Genomic DNA, 20,408 nt, shown 5'->3' with positions numbered 1-20,408 from the left:
ACAAGAGGAAACTACTTTTTTCTCCTTTTTTATACATTTTGTCTTACCTCTCCCTTGTGATCTTATAATGGCCATCTCAGTCTTCATTCGAAATAACTGAGCAGGCTGAAAAGAGAAAATAAAAGTGTAAATTAACCCAAAAAAATTCAAGGAGTTCCTTACTCATCTCAATTAATTGGTATTAAATATAGAAAAAAAAGCCAAACAACTTCCTGTAAGAAATGTAGTAAAGGTTGCCATTTGGATGCCATTGCAGGAAAGAAGAGGTTGAGAGATTTTTTTCATCAATTTCTTTTTCCTACAGTTGTGCATGTTTTTGCTGTAGCTACATTTTTCTCCTTTGAACATAACAAAATAAGTTTTCAAAAGTTCACACATAGTTAAGATCCCTAATGCACATAGTCCAATCTGAATTTCTTAAGCATAATCCCCATGTAAGAGAATATCTAAGAGCCTTAAAAGCTACTCCCAGTAATTTTGTGAAAAGAATTACCATTATGTCTGATTTTTGTCTTCTGTTTCTTCTCCAACATAAAAAGGTTTATTAACCTGCTGACTGTTATTTGGGGCATGTTGCCATCAAAAATTTCAGATTTGATGGGTTATAAAGCAATGTTTCAGGTCCTAAAGGGCTGTCTGGCCTTTAGTGCATCTATGCCATGCACTGGAGCAAGCATGTTTGCCTTTACCTGGTGGGGATTGGTGGGGATCCGCTACCCTCTAGAAATGTAAGTAAAGTCTCCTGAAACATTTCGTGTTTATTAAGGAAGAGTTTTTCTAGGACTCTGTTATTCAATAGTTGTACATTCAGCAACACAGATGATGTTCATAAGGCCATTAAGCTTTCTCTGAACACTTCGACTTGCTTGGTAAAATCTCTCCCAATAATGTTCTTACTAGAGAAAATCCAAGTCTTGTAGAAAGATTGAAATTAAATTTTAAATTAAATCTATCACCTTTTCTCAACACTCATAAAGCATGACAGTACTCCAAAAGCACACGCATTGCATCTGTGTGTTAGCTCACAGATCTGTTAGCATTTTTTTTTTCTTGTCCTTTTTATGTGATGCCCAGTGGACTCTAAATTATACTCTACTAAGGCTTTATGTAAGGTAATATTGCTGTCTCTCACATGTGAATTCAGTGGTGGTGTGTTAGCTTGTCTCCAGGGATTTTACTTTTAGGAACAGAACAAAGTGAACACACAAAAAAAGTTGGAAAGGGTTTTTGTTTGTTTCATGTCAAAAGCATTTTGCAGCCAGTAGTGTGGGTGAAAAATATTTATGCTGTGGTCTAGGACTTTTGGCCCAAGTCTGGGAATTTAGGATTATGCCTTTACACCGAGGAAGTATGAAGGACGCTGTTGTTTTTACTGCTGTCGAAAAACAATGAATGCAGATGGGGACAGCACACTTGTGATGCTCTTTTACAATGGATTAATTTTCTTTCGATTTATAAACAATAATGTTGAGCTTTTTCATCATTTAGAAAGCCGAAAGAAGGAATGAGTATTGGCTAAATAAAGATTTGAGACACATTAGAAACAGGCATCGGGGTTGTATTTGCAGCAGATACTTTTTTATCTGTAGAAGGTAAATATGTTGCTGAAACTATCATACAGAAGGTTCATAGAGATCTGAAGAATAATAAAAGTAATTATGGCAATGCATATGCTAATTACATACTTAAGAATGTATATTCCTTATGTTGTGCTGGTGAAGTACACAGAGCTGATCTACTCCATGCAGTGATGAGGGCTGGATGCTGTTTGGATCCCGACCTCTGCAGACATGTGGCCAGAGGAGCCAGCAGCATCTCTGTCTGAGCACGTGGTTGTGTGGAGGAGAAAGTGTGCATCTGCTGGGCTTCTGCACTGTCCTCCCTGCTGGTCCCGTCTCTTCCAGGCCAGTCTGGCAGGCTGGGTGGAAGCAGCTGTGTATTCTGAGAAGAACTGCTCTGGTGCTATTGTACTGGTACTCCCTTAGGAGTCCTTCCTGATTCGGGACGCATGATCCCAGGAAAAGGCAGTGTTCCAATATCTGTCGTAAATAAGAATTGTGTCCTTCAGCCCTTTTCTTATTTCCAGAACCAAAGTCAAACGGAACAGTATGGACAGCTCTGAAAAGCTACGTAAACTTTCTGTTCTTCTCCGTATGAGTGACCACAAGCTGCCACATAGGAGAATTCCCCTCGGAGGCTGTGTTTATGCTACCCGACTGCTTTATCCAGCCACAGCACCATCCCCAGATCCCTTTTCTCAGTACTGTTTCATTGTGGTAACCAGGACATGCTGGCTGGCCGCTTTCCTGCTTAGTAAAAGCTACAAGCTTTTTCTCCTGAATTACCCTTCACATTGGACAATTACCAGGGCTTTGGGCCTCAAAAGTATTATAGCATAGGAAATCATCATGGCCAAGCTCTTGTGAAGTTTCCTGGCCTCTAGAGGACTCTCCACTGGGAAAATTAGGGGAGACTCGGAAACAGAAAAGACGACAAAATTCAGTTTACAAAGTAGGGAATAAGGCACGTGGCAGGGAGACAGAAAGCTCTTCTGGGAAGAGGAATTTCACGGGGTCTGGTGTTACATGAGCAGAAGGGAGCCGACTGGCCCTGCATACCCCACATTTCACACTGGGGAACTTGTAGCAGAAGTCTGGCTTAAGTAGAAGTATACTGGAGACAGCCTGTTTTTGTGCAGTTCCCTGGCCAGGTTGTTGCAGTTCAGACACAATTTGGATAAACATCTGGGATTGCATTTTCTTTTCCCATTAAAACTTGAAATTGCCCAGTGTTTGCCTGGGCAGTGTAGTTCCCTGCCGCTGAAGTTATTGTTAAGTACATCAGGCAGGAAAAGGCACTCTGGGTTAGAGGGTTCAGGGATCTGCTCGCAGTCTGGGAGAGGACAGCTGAGCAAAAGAACCATTTTGTTAGATTTGGCCTATTGCATTCAGGATAGCTGTTGCTCTAGAGCACATCAGGGCAGTTCACCTTGGAAAGTTTTGGGTTTGTTGTCTGTGATTGTCTTTGATACTTATTTGAGGTTTTGATGGTTTCCTTCCATTTAAGTTATGTTTACTCAGTCCGAGGATATTCAGAGCTTCTCGTTATAGTGCCTGAAGCTAAAACCATGTCCGAATGGCAGTACATATTACATGCTGAGCTCTCTCACTTGAAACTCAATGTTTGGCACACTGCAAGGACTGGAACAATTTGCAGACTGGTCATCTGTTGCTAGCAACTCCCTGGATAGGCACAGCCAAAACACGTGCCGTTGTTCTGGGTTTATGAGAGGGAAAGGAATTGACCCCCCCTGAATAGTTGAGAAAACAGCTAGCAGAGCTGTTGCTTATTGTACCCTCTGGGTAGGGGAAAGCAGGGTATCTCTGGAGCTGTGCTTACCTGGAAGAAAATTAATACAGTGAAGTTGCTACAGATGTCTACCTCCATGCCTGATTTTGGACTGAAGCAAAGGAATGCTACGTGATTTTCATATAATTACTCGATAAAACAGTGGCAAAGTTAGGAAGAAAACTCATGAGTCCTGATTCCCAGGTCCTGGCATTACGCACTATGAAAAAGTCCTTTATATGTGTGTTGCTCTTTAGGAGCAAGAACTGAAGCCAGCCAGGTATAGCAGGGCTTGAGATTCGGAGAGTGTCCACTTTCCTGGACTTGTCCACTCCCCTGTTTCTCCTCTATTCTTAAAAGATTCTTGGTTTTCATTTCTATCTCCTCCTTTTGTTTGTTTTCCTTCCATTTCTTTCCTTTGCAAGTATTGAATGTCTCCTCTGGGAGCAAGCCTAGCCACATGTGCATGCACTGATGGTTTATTTTTATTGGAGTCATTGCCTGTGACTGTTATTCATTACTATAGGAAGAACTGCACTAACAAACTGCTCTGAGAGCTTTTTTTTTCTGTTGTAAAAAGTCCTATTTTGTCCATAGCCACTGAGAGTATCTACTGCCATCATAAGACACTGAGAGTTTGGAGGCTAGACACTGGTACTGCCTCCTGAATGTCCTGTTGTGTCTGGTGTTGCAGAGCAGAATCTCAGCTTCCTTGCATGTTGTCTCTTTAGGTCAGCTTTTCAACCATCTGTCCACTCACTGCTACCTAAGCAACTCAATTGGCCTCTGCTTGGGGAAGAATTTGTGGTTGCACAAAGCTAGTGCAGTCACTGACTACTGTTATGGCCTCTTATGATAACAAAGGGTACAGCCAGAACACCACCAAACAAGGCCTGCCTGGGATGAAACGGCTGATTCAGAAAAGGCAAGTCAAAACTAATGTAAAATGCTTTTATCTCACTTGCACTTCTAGTCTTGACACTGGATAAGTAATCAGCAGCCCTGTTTCCTTACTTTTATTCTCCAGTTATCACACATTTCTGTGTCACTGTGGGCAAGACCACCATCTCCCATCTTTAAGGTCATGTAAGGAATTCCTGGTACTTCTTTAAGATGAATCTGTAGCCTAAGTAATAAAATTATTGGTAGTTAAATTAGGAGCATATGCTTAGCATAAATGTAAGTCAGAGCTTAGAGATGTAAGCAGCTTAAATTATTCACATAAGAAATACAGCAATGTAAAAGCAATTCATATTAATTAACCACTTCTGAGGTCAGAGTAGAGCACAGTGAGGAAAGGTGAGTGATCTGCCTAGGCTTACCCAAAAGGACATAGGACCTTACCCTAAAAGTTAATGCTAGGATAAAACAAACAGGCAAGAAGTGATATATTGCATAGGTTCAATATTGCTAATATTGCATAGGTTCATGATTTCTAGAGATTTGTTTTAAAAGTTTCAGAATCTCCGCTTCCCACTAGCACTGACTCTTAAAATCAAAGCTAATCTGTCAGAATTCGGCTGAGAAGGTCTGGTCTCTTTGATATTAGTTTACGTTTGTTAGTATAAGTGTCATGCTGATATTTCAGGATTGAGATTTCTTTGAATTCTTTATCCCATGCTGAATCCATCTCATGTTTTCACTTGGGCTTTTGAAGGCTTTCCCTTCACTAATTTTCTTACTGAAATCAGTGCCCACTGTTGCTGTTTCCCCTGCAAAACGGTCTTAAATGCATCTGCATTTCTCCCTCCCTTGCTTTTTCTTAAGATGAGAGACAGAGACTTCTTGGCTTTGCAGTCTTAGCAATGTTTTTTAATATATAGAATTTGTATGCATTGCACTAAAAGAAAATAAACAGATGTGCTACTACATTTTGGGGGTCAGCTGTCTTTTGAGTTTGTTCATTTTGCTGTTGTTTCCAGATGTGTGCTAATGGACATTTTTAGGATGTACACACAAACTCTGCTTGCCTACTTTTCTGCAGTAATTGGTTTGAATTTATGGAATGCCTCTCATAAAGTGTCTCTAGCTGCCATTGTTGCTTTCTATAAAGTAGAAAGGAAACTCATTCCTAAACAGTTTCCTCTGGACAGGATTTTCTTTGGGGGAAGGAGAGATACAATCCATTTAAATTGCTCTATAAAGAGTTTTATTGAGTTGTGGCCCATTAACCTGGCCTTGATGAAAACCTTTTCAAACAACTGGACTTTAGGGAACCACATCTCTCAGGTGCTATGCATGGCACAAATGAAATGATAATTTCTTAAGAAATAATTTTCATTCAAATTGTGATTTTTTAATTATTTTTTTTTTACGTGTATGAAAGTGGCAGAGACTCCACATCTACTCCCAGTACTGGGGCATGCTTGTAGCCCCATCTCTCATTGTTTGCGCTCAAGACATCTTAAGCTTCCCCTGTGTCAATCCACCAAGTTTGTTTTTGCCAGGGAGAATGTATATGGGGGGTCTAGATGATTAGGAAGGCTGAAGGATGACTGCATATATCTCTTTTCCCTCCACCTGTCCGTTTTCCCTCTTCCTTCCCCATCATTGCACAGCATGCCCAGCCTGTAGCTTTTTCTACTGACAACAAGCATAGAGGTGCAGACAGTGCTGCTGGGGTGGCTTTCTTCTGCTTGAAAAGGGGAAAATCTATGCATAGAGAGCTTTTCCTTGAAACGGGATTTGGAGGAAGATACAAAGCAGGGGGTGATCGTTTCCATAAGAAAACACAAGTCCCTGATAAAGTAAAACAAACTCTACAGTGATTTGCTTGTGAAGGCAATGTGAATTGATAACGTCTTATTCGGATTTTGGTACTGATATCAGCTATACAATCTTTAGGAATGTATTTAATTTCTGAACTTCAATTTACCCAAATGCATAATGGAGATATTTTTTCCCCACTCTTGTAAAGCCTTTTTAAAATCTACAGATTAAGTACCATATACAAGCAAAATGTTGTTATCCCAAGAATCATTTGCGGTGGGAGATCAGTAAATTGTTTATGGGTATATCCTGTGAGCTTAGTAAATGATTGCAGGATACCTAAACTACATTTTTTCACCAGAACACTGGAAACGTATTAGGGTCACCTTTTGTTTCTGCAACAAGGAGCAGTTATCTCCCAATGTAAATCAGAACCTGTTGTGAGACTGAAGCCTCAGAGAGCTCCAAGGTCTAACGAGCACTAGTGTTTGGTGAGGTTTGGCAGAAAACACAACCTTTTTTTCTCCTACCTTGTAAAAAGCTATCCCATTGCCCTGAAGGATACTCCTACATGAAGAGGGAGCAGGCAACAAGGTGTACTGCTCTGTGAAGCCTTGATGCCACTGTGGTGGTAGTGCCTGTTAGGGCACTCTTGGTTCTCTCCTCAGGCACCTTTCTGGTGGGCTGGAGGCAGCGTGACCTGTGGGACTGGGAATGAGAGCTGGCCCTGGGAACTGGGTCGCAGCTCCTGCTCAAAAGTAAATGATCTGCAGAATAAGGACTGCTGCTTTCGTTTCTAGAATATATCAAATTCCTGCACATAGGGCCTAAGAAGAACCAGAAGGGAGGGCAGAAAAAACAGTTATGAGGTCTGCTGGGATATCTGATGCAAAATCAACTTTGTTGTTTTCCTTACTGGCTTTTTCCTGGGCTCTGTTGCAGCTGAAAAAACAGCCCTTCTAATCTACAATAAGAAGGGAAATTCTGGCATGAAGATTGTCCACCCAGACATTTGGCACAATTAGGGGAAAGATTTGTTTAGCTTAGCACTGATTTTATTAGTACGTGAGTCTAACTGAACCTTGAGAGATAGTCTTTTCCCTCTTGAATGACACTGTCTGTGTAGGTTTCCTTCTCAATTCTCAGCCATGGTCTTCTGAGCTAACGTGGTGTAACTGAAGAGTTCTCCGGAAATGCACCAACTATTAGCAATGATTGTTTACTACAATAGGACAACAATACGAATTAGCAAAAAATCCCAGCAAGCCAGCGTTGTTTCAGTAAAGGTATCGATCGTAGTGAGAGCCAGACTCCTTTCACAGATCTCACGTATTTGGTAATTCCTCAATAGATCTGAATTCCAAAATATGTATTGGCTGTAAGTGTGGTTTTGTTATTCATTCGATCCTTAGTGCACGTATATGTATTTTGTCAGTACAAAAGATGAGATAAGGTAAATCTAGCAGAAAAGGAAATCTAATGAAAAAATTAACACAGAACAAAGTAAAAAGAGAAGAATCTCTTCACTGATAAGAAGAAGCTGACATATTTTAAAAGAAGCTTCAAATGGTTTCACTCGTGTTCCTCAGTCATTGCTAAGGACCAATTTCTTGTAATAGCCTCAGTAAAAAAAAGGGAAGGAAACTGGATGTCTTTCCAGTCTAAACAGAAATTATGTATTAAATGTTAATACAGCTGATTTTCTCAAATATTTCATTGAAATATCTTAGTCCATGACTTTTCTTAAAATCATTAGTTTTCCATCATGAAATCATATTTTTATTACCATGTGAGAGCTCATAGCTCAGTCAAAATCATCATCTTATTGCAGTGCTTGGTAGTTTATCATCCTGGCATTTTGATAACTAATTTGATATAAGACTCTGTCTCCTTCATCTTCTTTACTTTTTTTTGGCAGGACCCTGGCTTGATTTCTGGTTATCAGACTACTTCTGAAAGTCCATCCAATAAATTTTCCAATTCATCACTTTCTTTGCTATTGACAGGGGATGTTGTCCCAATAATTAGTATTTTCTGCTGGGCTTCTGCAATCAATTTCTGTGATTCATCTCTTCCATAAAGCTTATAAACAATAAACTGTATTAATAAAAATGCTTTCCCTAATTAAAAAACAAACTTTAATGTACAGTTTTTCTGCTGTCATCATCAATTCTCTCGAAACCTTTTGTTTCTCAACTGCTCTGCCTGTCTCCCATTTATCTTCCTTTATCTAATCTAATGGCATCTATCCAGTTTCTATTCACTTTTCATCAAGGTGATATATTTCCTCTTCCATAGTACCTTTGTGTTCTTAATGTGCCTCATGGCAGAAATCATTTTTCAGTTGTTTAATGTTTATTCTACAGTGTTGTCAAATAACAAATAATTATTACAAACCTCCTCGCAGGGAAAAGTGATGCTAGAAAGGAAAGAAAGGAAACTAAGATTTGACCATTTTATAAAGTCAGGACTTTGCAAAACTTAAAATAGCTTTGATTTTTGCTTCTCTCACCCATCTCTGTCATTCGCACTTTAGTAGGACAGCAGCGTAAGAATAACTGCATCCGGATTTTATATTCCATTCCAGAAGCTCACAGATAGCATTCCAGAAGCATCATGGATAGGATGAATTAGAAAGACTCAGTACCGTTTCATCATTTTTCTATGTCTGTTTTGTATTCATTTCACCATGTAAAAAATAATTTTTGTAATCTGAATGCCTGTTAACTTCTTTAGACTATTATTTACCATTACTGTTTACTCATCTCAAAATGTGTACTGCTTTCGGTGCAACTTTGACTGCATTGAAGTGTCAATAGGAAAAAACTTCTGGTGAGGCCTGGATTTCATCTTTGATTCCTTGATTTTGGTAATCCTTGATTTATACTTCTACTTCTTGGCCTCCAAAACATCATTTTCTTTTCTTGACCTGTATTTCCTTCTATGTTTTGTAAGGTCCTTTGTATGCATAAGAACCTACTCTGTGTTGGCTATTCCATCCAGAGGATGGTTTGCAGTGACATTTACAGTTTTTTCTCTTTGGTTGAAACACAAATGTAAATACATATTTACTTTTTTTCAATTAATGTAGAGTTTGGTGTTGCAAAAAAAATTCTGTGTACTCTATCTGGTTGTGAAATATGCAATCATACTTTAAAGGTTATTTTTGTCTGTAAGCAAACCTTCAAAATAAAGCAATACCTTTGAATATTATGAGCTGTTCCTGTTTCACTAAAAGGAAGCTAATTCTGAGCCTCAGATGTAACTGTGCAGCAGCAGCCTTTCAGAGGGGCCCTGGGATGTGCTGCTGAAAGGATGTGATTTATTATTATTTTTTCATTGCTATACTTAGTTATACACATATTGTAACTGCATAAAAATGCAGTAACAGATTGTACATAGGGTTATTTGAATGTCTACCCATTTGCACGTACAACTGTGTTTAGTGCACATGCATATATAGGTTAGTATTTATGCGCATAGTACTGCACAGAATGGCAAAGATTTGATGTTAGACATCAGATTTGTAACTGTTTCACTTTGGGCCTTTCCGATTAAATATCCAGCTGTTGTGGGAGACTGTAGCTGAGCATTTGCGCAGTTTTTCCACCCCATCCTCTCCCTCGTGTTCTCAGAGCTGAGGCGTGTGAAGCACCGGGAGGCACTCCGCTTCCCTCCGGGCAGAGTCCCCCTCCTGCCCCATCAGTGGGACGTGCTGGCTCTGGGGATAACGACGGGCAAGGGAATTCGGGTTTTGTCAAGGTGCGTCACGGACGTGGGATGTGACATGACCCTCCTTTCTCCAGAATTTCATTCCAGAGAGAACGGTAATTAACATGGAAGAGGGGAAAGTGCTAGCACAGCAGTTTTCCTACTTGGAGGAGTTCGCAAGGGTTGTATCGCATCCTGAGGCGGTTTTGCCAGCTTCATATGACTGGAAGGAAAACACTGACATTTGGACTGGTCTGATGTTCTCCGGCTGTATTTGTGGTCTTTATGTGCCTGCCTTTATTTTTTACTGTCTGAAGAAGAAGGGAGACTATGTTTGGTTTAAATTCTGAAAACCATAAAAATGTTAGCTAGCTGTGGGTAATAATGGTTATGTTTGAAGAACCAGATATGAGGATTTTGTTTCTTCAGCCTGTATCAGAATCAGATGAGAAAGAGTTGCAAGACATCTAAGCGTGGTCCCGTCTGCAGACTGCATGCAAATACAAATGAAACCCACCTACTATACAGACATCCTGAGCATTTAAAGTGCTACAGGAAAGTCACACGAGCCTTGATTCTGTAGCAGAATTTGCTGCCAAATCCTCTGGTTACATAAGGACACTGCAGAGCTCAAACTTCTGGTGCTTGATACTGTTAATCTTACACTTAGGAATAAATGTCCCAGTCCTGTATATCTATGAAGTGATTCAATACTGTCTTGACTTTTCAGTGAAATGGGAGCACTTTTGGTGAGCGTGAACTTCCTCACGTTTCTGTAGTCTCTCTTGGCTTTTATAAAACCTGTGCACTGTTTCCCTGCTGATCGTTAGGCACCACCAACCGAGACTCATATGCAGTGACCCTTACGAGTGCTTGGATATTTGGCAGAATTAGGGCATGACCTTTGGAAATAATGGGGGTTTTTTGCTCCGTTTGAAATCAGCAGGATCTGTTGGTGCTCCACACCTCTAAAAATAAAGTTGTTACTGTCTGTAGTTCTAAGAAATCTGTATTTGGATGTATCTGACAGAGGGCTGCCTATCTTGGGCTGAGAGGGTGTAGTATCTGACAGGGCTTTGGAAATTTAGGCACCGAGGTGCGTGATGGTTCCACAGCACGCTGCCAGGCGAGCCTCACGGATGGGTTAGGTGAGATGAGTGCTTTGAAGGAAGGGAAGTCGGCAGGCCTGCTCTGCGTCCTGAGCAGTCACGGCTCGGGCTCGGTGGTACTGCTCTGCTTGGAGCAGATCCCTGCAGAGGATCAGCGTGGGCCGAGGGGGAGCTGCCTGCCCAAACCGTGCCCTCGGGGGCCAGGAAGGCTCTTCCAGGGTGCGGGGCCACTGGCGGGAGGGCTGGTTTCCAGTTCTTGGCCTTTTCTAGCTCTTGAAGAGGTGAGCGGAGAAAGGTGTTTCAGCTTTGTTCGGCAGCTCTGTGCCGGAGGCAGAGCAGCAGCACGCTCTCCGCTTCAGCCACTGCTGTCAGCATCTTCTGCAGGGCCCACGTGGAACCGTTAGGTTGGTGTTTGTGCTGGTCACGCTCTGGGCACGACTTATTAAATTTATCATTAAGATGTCACTTTCATGTAGGTGACAGAATGGGCTTTATTTTGAGGCAAGCTGTGGGGGAGCAGTCCTCGGCAATGAGCAAAAATCAAACAGCCAAGCAATAAAGCCTGGCACATTTGTGTGAGTTTGCCAGTGCAGGTCCCATGTCCCCTGCCCTGCCAACTGTCCTGGTTTCGGCTGGGATAGAGTTAATATTCCTCCTAGTAGCTGGTACTGTACTGTGCTGTGTTTTGGATTTAGTAGGAGAATGTTGATACCACAGTGATGCTGAGCAGTGCTTACACTAAGTCAAGGACTTTTCAGCTTCCCACGCTCTGCCAGGTGCACAAGAAGCTGGGAGGGGGCACAGCTGGGACAGCTGACCCCAACTGGCCAAAGGGCTGTTCCATACCATATGGCGTCATGCTCAGAATATAAACTGGAGGGAGTTGGCCGGGGCAGGGCCACTGCTCGGGGACAGGCTGGGCATCAGTCAGTTGGTGGTGAGCACTTGTTTTTCATTTGCATCACCTGTCTTTCTTGGGTTTTATTTCTCTCTCTTTTTGTTATTTTCCTTTTCATTACAATTTATTATTATTGTTGTTGTTATCATTATTATTATTAATTTCAATTATTAAACTATTCTTATCTCAACCCCCAAGTGTTCTCACTTTTACTCAACGTATTTTCTCCCCCATCCCACTGGGGGCAGGGGGGAAGTGAGTGAGCGGCTGTGTGGTGCTTAGTTGCTGGCTGGGGTTAAACCACGACACCAACAAGCCCATGTCTTTGTCTCCAGACCTCTGCTGCAGCTCATCTACCACAGAGGACAGTTCCTCCGTAGTGGAGCCAGAGATATTTCTGGCCTGACCGTAGAGGGCCAGCACACCCAAATGCCGAGCTAAATTCAATTGCACTATACACCCAAGGGAATTCCAGTTCCTATTTTGAAACTCCAAGGACAGGATCCTTGAATAAAGCTTGACTTGGTCATTACTCCTTTTGCCAAAGAGGACGTGCAGATAATTGCAATGGCATGTTACTGTCCCCAGAGTGGTGACCCATGGGTGGACTATGCAGCTTCCAGGGGCAGGAGGAAGATGATGGGTGGAATTCTTGGAGAAGCCGAGGGGGCGCATCTGTGGAACAGCTAATGGCGATTAAATTTGCGTTACGCAGCAGCAGTTACAGTTTTGCTCAAAATTGTCTCCTGTCTGAGTGCAACTGCCTGAACCAGCAGGAATGATTAAGCTTAACAGGATGCCAATAAGACAAGCAAAACTTGCTGCTTTCATGATGGTTTTTTAGGTGAATTTTTAGGACCTGTGAATCCTTTTAAAATTGCAGCATGGTCTATACATGTATATGAGAAGACCTCAACTACTTAGAAGTGACAGGGCTAGATCAATAACTACTTTGTTATTTCTGCAGTATGCTTTACTACTTCTGGAAGTTAAATCCAGTGAGATTATTCGACGGGTTTGAGCTCTGATCAGTATGTTATAAAGATGTGTACTTATGTATTACTTGCTTCTTTTGCAGCTCCTGGTTGCTAAATCCCCTGTTGCTCCATTCTCCGCTTTTTTCTACACCATTGAGAAATCGGGCTTGGTTCTTCAAGGTAAGATCAGAGCATTGATCGTTTTGCCTTTGCAACTAGTATTTTAAGCAGGCTGAATGTAGGTAACAGCAACTATTGTTGAGAATGTTTTTCAACAATAGTTGAAAATACGTAATTAAAATATCAATATAAAATATCAATATTAAAATATTGAAATACCTAATTAAAACCCCACACATTTAAACGGTCTGATTGACAAGGGCAGCCTTCTGCTGTGTTCACTGTTTTGTCTTGGATTATACTAAATTAGTTGTTGCATATTCCCATGGATCTAAGAACGGGCCTTGTAATTATTAATCAAGGCTCCCTGTTTTCCTTCAAGGTAAAGCAGAATGGTTCTGGTAACATTGCTCCTATGGGATAAGTTTCTCCAGGAGAAACATACCTATCTATCATTAATAACATGCTCTAATAAATGGTGGTTCTTTAACAAATGGCTTGACATCAATAAAAATACAGGAAATTAATATCTGTTCTCTATTTTTGTGATCATTTTAATGCTCATGCCCCATGGTCTTAAATAATCCTCAGATTCTCTAGGATATGAGGTAGTGTACTGAAAAGCTAGATATTACTACCATGATGGCAGGGAACTAGGGTTCCTTGTGGCCATGTCCTAAATCACATACTTTTCAGACCACAGCAAAAAGAGAAGTTCAGCTCTTCCCTTCTTTTCCCCATTTATCCCAATAAATCCTCCTTTAATGTCCTTACTTTTTGACAGACATTCATAGATCAATTTTGTTGAGTTGCTATCTGTTGAGATGCAGCCTGGCTCCCGATTGCTGCATCAGTTTAGCAGACTAAATAGAACTAGTCAGTGCCTGTCACTTTTTGTTTGGAGGATACACTCTGATATGCAGCCATGGCATTAAGAAAAGTGAGTATTGCTGTTTGTCAGGTTCCAGTGATTGAGAATCACTGATCCCAAAAAGCACTACGAACATTTTAAGGTATGTGAACAGTTCTCGTCCTTGTGGTTGCCCATTTCTCAGCTTTAAAGAGGCTGTACCAGACCAACGACATATTTACATTTCCTAATTACTAAATATGCTTACATCTCTGGTGATACATAATGTAGGAAAACAAAAGAAACAAAGATGTTTTATGGTGAGTTTTTGCTTCCATTTGATACATCTACATAATGATAATGTGGGGGTCCATCCAGTGTTTCCTAAGCCTTTGGATACTATACCCAGTGTATTCTTAGATGGTATTTTGGGAATTTGATCTGCTTTATTTGGTACCAGTAATTTTAAAAAGGCTACAGGAACAAGGAACAATTTTTATTACTTTAAACTGAGGTGGCTTGCAAGAGTTGGTCTAGATGTGTTTTGATTCAGTATAGGGCAGAAGACAAGCTACTTTTCTGTCTCTAATATCTTCTGAGTTGCAGAGATGTTTCTGGTCACTATAAAAAAAGGTAGACAACCTCCTGTTCTGTCCTCAGGCACTAATGTAGTGAAACTTTGGGAAAGAAAGATTTCCCATTTCAGGAACAGGAAGCATTTGTTCAGAGAGGAGCTTTATTTGTTCCAGTTCTTTTCTGTGAGCCAGGAATATAGCTTTCCAAGGACTGAACCCTACCTTTAAAGAACAAATGGGCCTAGTAACATGTCATGATGAGGGAGCAGGACTCTCTGATAGAAGGATAGCACTGTATTAGGTGTATGGCAATTGCTCTTTTCCCTGTATCCATATGTTTCTGGGGTGCATGTTTAAAACATCTTTTGCCATTTTTCTAAAAACAGGTGAATTACCAGTTTGGATTTCTCTAAGTAAATGCTGTCTCAATATCAGGCATTCTTTGTACATTTTGGAAGGCAGCTTGAAGCTCTTCTTTGTGTAAGCCTTTTCTTACTTTCTGACTACATCATTATGTTTCCATTTTAGGTATTTTTCTCCAAGGTGGGTAGTAACCAAGGGCATGGTTCCCCTGATAATGTGCACCAGAGACTTGTAAGCACTTACACGTGAGCCATCTCACTGGGTTTTACAAAGTAAATATTGCATGGTCGCATCCCACATTTCAATGATCATTATTTCTATGGAAAGAGGAAGTGAGCAAATCACCTGGAAATGGCTGTTTTGGATAAGTTGCAGAAAGTGGCACCAGGCTGCCCCGTGCTAGAGTTTTTATGAGAGTTGTAGCTAGTGCTTCTTTCCAAAGGGAAGCTGGATGCAAGGTAAGATGTCAGTAAGGCAACCGGCCACGGGTCAGCCCATGAGGGAGTGTTCCTGTGTTGCAGCTTGAGGGACATCGTATAGTGCTAACAAGTGGAATCTGTCCCGCAGCCTGATTGCAAAGGCAGCTTTCCCATTCAGGCTTTGTTGTTTAATTCAGTTGGTGTCAGGAGGTGAGCACATTCAGGGCGGCTGATGGGAACGAGCGGATGGGTGTGGGAACTGGCGAGAAGCAGCAGCTGGCTGAAATGCCCAGGATTCTTTCTTCTTACTCAGGGGGTCCCATCCCAGGACCATTAACCAATAGGCCATAAACAAATTGATATCGGAAAATGTGGCTGGAAACTCCTTGATTAGCGAGGGTGAATGGGGAATGAAAGACAAAGTGAAAGTGTGATTTAACAGTTCCACAAGCAATTTCCATTGCCACCTCTGAGGGATTAGGATGTGTGGAATAGGCTAAAAATGAGGAGGAGCTCCCCCCGGCTTTTGTTCTGTGGGCCAGAGGATAATAAAACGGCAGGAGAGGCAGTGCGGCTAGTTAGGGATTTCACAGGCTGCTATTTGATGCAGTTTAAGGAGCCCTTCTGCTATTGTTGCAGTTAAAATGGGAAGCGGAACTGTTCTCCATTCGCAAAAATCTCCAGCGTCCTAAGGAAGAGGGCTGAGAGCAAAAGGCTATTAAGATGGTAATGCTGCCCCATTTGGAGGAGTGTATCAAAATCCTCTTTGTCAATGTAAATCGCTGCTCTGTTTCCCTGGTATCTTTGCATCTCATGGCCTCAGCGCAAGCACAGAAGTGTTCGGAGGAGACCCTACTGAAGGCAGAACTGCTTCTCTTATATTGTCAGAGGAGAGCTCCAGGCTGCCCAAGGGTGCCACGGAGAAAACTTCTTTGCTTTTATAAACGTGAAGTGTTCAGGGATGAAAATAATCCAGTTATTCACTCATTCTTTTATTTCCACTTGCAGACTAGAGAAATTGATGATTGGAAAGCAAGGCTGGCCAGTCAGAGATTTAGCAAGGAAAGTCAGCCTTCAGTCTCCTCTTTCAGCTTCAGTATTCTCTGTGCTGAAGACCCAAAAAAAGCCTCAGTTGCCTTTACATTGCAATACAATGTCCTGTAATGTACTGCCATGCTGTACAGTGTGACTCTGATGAACCTGAATTGTGATTGCAAAATCCAGTCTGACAGCAGATCTCTATTTTGTAGAGATCTTAAACAGAGAGGCAAAAGCCTGGATCTAAGCATCACAAAATATTGGAAGTTTTACTGGCTGCTTGTGTATTCTGTTTAAGGACTTGCAGTTGCTTCCCTAATTCAATATACTAGTTGAAGTGAATAAAGTGATACTGTCAAAAAGAATAACAGTAAAAAAAGCTCCAAAGCTACTTGATTAAGGGTGCAAGTCACAACATGATTTTTCTCGTTGGAAGTGATAAAATTTCTGACTTGGATTGGAAATTATTAGCTGGTAATTCTGTTCCTGGTGTATTAGTCAGAACAGACTCTGGGCTGTTCTTGCCAAGTAGTAGTTTCATTGAAGCTGAATGTAGCACATACTGGGTTAGGTCAGCTGAACTAGAAGATGCCACTTAGCCATGCACATACATATCCAAAAAGAAGATAGGCTGAATAAGCTGATGTCAGTGTTAACTTGTATTCTGTGGGCAATCGTCCAAGTCTAACTTTAGAAGCAGCAGCATTCTGGGGCATAAATACAAGCTAGCAACAGAGCCTAGCTATTAGCAACTGGTAGCTTGGCTGTCTGTGGAAGTAAATCTCATTCCATCTCACCTAAGTAAACGCCCTCTGTTACCAAGAGCATGGTGCTGCAAAAGAAGACAGGGAACATGGTGGCTGGTTGCCAACTGGAGAGTCTATTGGGACTTTTCACTGAATGCTTTAACCAAGTGATTAACGTTGCTCTTCACTGAAAGAGCTCAGAAGTACTGAAAACATAAGGCAAATAGTACTAGTGAGCTAGGACTTGCTTTTGAGTAATGATTTATTTTCAGTTTCATAGGGTTTAAAGATGAGTGGAACCAGCAGTTCATCCAAACTGACCTCCCATATGTCATACATGTTTGCTTCAGGTACCTGATAACTTGTGTTACACTGAATCATGTCTTCTAGAAGGGCATTCACTTTTATTTGAAGACATCAACAAATGTGAGTTTCTGGTTTGCCTTGACAGTGTTTTCAAGTTTTAGGTACCTTCCTGCTAAATACTTGTTCTGTATTTCAGATTAGAATTTGTCTGCCTTCAGTTTTTGGCCTCAGTTCTTGTTATGACTTTCAGTGCTAAATAAAGCACTGTTGCCGTTAAATGGTTGCCATTTTGCATGAGTGTACTTGACATTAAGATTTATCCTGCTATGTTTTATTCTTCCTTTTGAAAGAAAGTTATAACTGTCTGCAAATTTAACCTCAAAACTTCTGTGTCTGATGCTGACTGGCTCCCCTCACTACCCAAAGGACAGAATACCTTGTATTGCTAAAGGGAAGAGTTTGATTTTTGTGCCAGCAGGACTGGATGATTAGTTAGTTGATTAATGCACGCTTTCTCCTGCCCTCTTTTCCACTGCACACGTGTGTGTGTGCGCACAAGCACACTCACCTTGCCTGTAATGTCTTATTGAGGCAGGTAACTTCTGATAAGTAGAAACAAAAGATATGTGGCACTTGGAAGAGAGTGTCTTAGGTTTTAAGTTACAGAGTACTAAGAGGGAAAAAGATCTAGGAGCAGCTAAATCTTGGGAAACCTTGCTACATTATGTTTCATTTGTCACTGATGTAATGAAAGAGGCTCATTTTGATCTCAAAATAGCATAGGGTCTTGGTTTGTAGTGCGGCATGGCAAACCGTCTCCAAAGTGCTATAACTAATTTATATGGCTGAAGCAAGTGAAAAGTGCCTCGTTTTATTTTGTAAAGAAATGCTTTGGTAATGAGTAGTGAGGTAGAAAGGGAATTCTGAAAGAAAGGGCAGCATTATTTGTATTGTATTGTGTGAGTTTGAACAGTGAGAGACAATGATTTACTGCATCAAAAGCTTTTATTCAATTGAAGAACTGTAACTATGAAGTGACCTTTGTCTGGAGCAACATGGATATAATCTGTAAAATGAAGCAGGGTTGTACTTGATGTGTGAATGGATGGAAGACAGATTAATGGGAATAAAGTTGTGCATTGCTATTGAGATGGTAACAGATTTGCAGTGCCACTGGTGATTTCCAGCCCTATTGGAGGGATAAAGATGAACTGATCATTGTTAGGATCTCTGTGGGGTGGAACCGTTTTTGCTGTATTCCCCACAGGACACTGAAAGCCTCATGCTATTTCTAACAAGTTTGGAATAATGAGAGCAAAAAAGCACGATCGGTTTGTAGGCTAGGTCTCTCCTGGCAGTAAGGAATGTGAAAAAAATAAGACTCCCATCATCCCAATGCCAACAAAATCACCCGTACAGATGTAGCTGACATCAATTAAAATGTCCTTTTGTTCAGTCAGTTCATGGCATTTTGGGGAATGGGTTGCTAAACCTGACCCAGGAACGGCGTTTGCTTGGCTGAGGGCGTCCTCACTAGGTGGCTTTGTGGGAGTCGCTCTACTGCTCTGCAGCAGCTTTGGCAAAGCCTTGCTGGAGTAGCCGAACTCCATGGCTGTCAAACGAAGGAGTCCAGAGGAACAAAGCACAGATTGGAAACCAACTGAAAATGGTAATGAAGACAGGTGGAGGGAAAATATTTTAATTGTGAAGGAAGACTAGAGGCATCTTGGGTTTAGATCCAGAAGAAACAAAATAAACTCTGTCATTTCAATAAAATTAACTGTTTCTCTCTGCAAACATGATCTTTCTAGTGGCATAGTAGATAGACAACAGATTGGTAAAGTTTCTGGCCATACTTTTTGCTGTGAGCTTAACTTGTGGGAGGATATTATGCTGGATAAATCCAGTTTAGCACAAAGTATTTAATTACGTGCTTATTTCTGAACAAATATGTAAAGACACTGAAGATACAGTGCTGCTTTCTTGTACTGAAAGCCAAACATGTCCCTAAATGCTTTGCTAGATTGCAACTGAAGTGTCAGCATTTAAATTTTCTTAAGTCTTACTAACTGTAACATAAAAAAGTTAGTGCGAGGAGTGTGCCAAATCTGTTCTCATTTACACAAGTGTGAATCAAACCTAATTTTTTTAATCCAGTGTTGTTAAAACAATGAGCTGAAGAGTATAAGTCTGTATTTGCAAAGCCGTTCCCCTCTTTTCAAGGCTGGCATAGGCTTCCTGGGACAAAATGGTCTCACTTCAGAGAAATCTTCTCCTTACCAGTCTCTCTGTAATGAATTCCTGATCAAAGTGGGCTGCTCCCCTGTGTTTTCAGCACAGTGCTAAAGCAAATGGCCTTTTTTCCAAAAGGCTTTTAACATAAGGAGTGAAGTTGTCTGTTGATTAGAGGTAGTATCTGTGATTTGTGACACTATATTGTTCTGGGAACTGAACGTTGTCATAGAAGACCAAGACTCTGCTAGTAATTGTCTGGATTTAACGTAGAAGATGTTACATCTTTCAAGCTACAGATTTGTAGAATAAGGTCAAATGTACCTAAAATGGACTTAATGTTCTTAAGCGAACATATTCATGAGAAGGAAGCCAAAAAAATGTTTTTCCAAAACCATGTTTTTCAGCCAGAGTAAAGTCTCATGCTTTTGTGTGCAGCTTATGAAAGTAAAAGACAGTTAAGTCTCACTGTGATTTATCACTTTCTCAGGTAGGCACAACTGGATTTCTTTTGCTTATCCTCAAAGGTTATGTCTGTTCTGGCTTCACCACTAGCATGTTTGGTGAAGGCATCACTACTGTCATTTTGTCTTGTAAAGTGATAATTAGCAGTAGAGGACTGTGACCCAAATGACTTAACCTTGGTAGTACATGCAACTTTTCTGTAGCTATAGGACTTTATGTATTCTCCATGTTAAAATCTTGTAAAATCTCTGAGCGTACAGCCTGGTTGCCAAAGGGAAATGCTGGATGCTTTATTGTTCCCTGTGCTGGGGAGGGGAGAGTGGTGCAGAGGTCCAACAGTAAGCTACAGTCTAAACCTGGAAGTCTCCAGAGTGCAGTCCTGTGTAGATAGGCACGTTTGAATAGCACTTCATCTAAACTAGAAAACTTTGCCTGAGGCAGGGCTTATTAGCACAGGTATAATGCTTTGCAGATAGGATTCTGGCTACTTTGGCCCCAGTGCTGTTTTTCTTTGAAACTTTCTCTCTGTTTCCAGAACTAAC

The 20,408-nt window shown here is 41.1% G+C and overlaps 1 protein-coding gene across 4 annotated transcripts in view; it reads left to right on the top strand.

Moving 5' to 3' along the window:
- The window catches only part of RAD51B (RAD51 paralog B), a 460,340-nt gene that overhangs the window by 314,106 nt on the left and 125,826 nt on the right, over nt 1–20,408 (top strand). For all 4 annotated transcript variants that reach the window (XM_075502954.1, XM_075502953.1, XM_075502955.1 and 1 more), the window contains one exon: nt 12,854–12,932. In XM_075502954.1, coding sequence (XP_075359069.1) covers nt 12,854–12,932 — 79 coding nt within the window. The remainder of the gene's footprint in view (nt 1–12,853; nt 12,933–20,408) is intronic.

This window comes from Mycteria americana, chromosome 5, assembly GCF_035582795.1.
Source record: "Mycteria americana isolate JAX WOST 10 ecotype Jacksonville Zoo and Gardens chromosome 5, USCA_MyAme_1.0, whole genome shotgun sequence".
In the NCBI taxonomy this organism is placed as follows: Eukaryota; Metazoa; Chordata; class Aves; order Ciconiiformes; family Ciconiidae; genus Mycteria; species Mycteria americana.
Note: the sequence above shows the minus strand (reverse complement) of the source record. Positions and strands in the feature narration are given on the sequence as shown.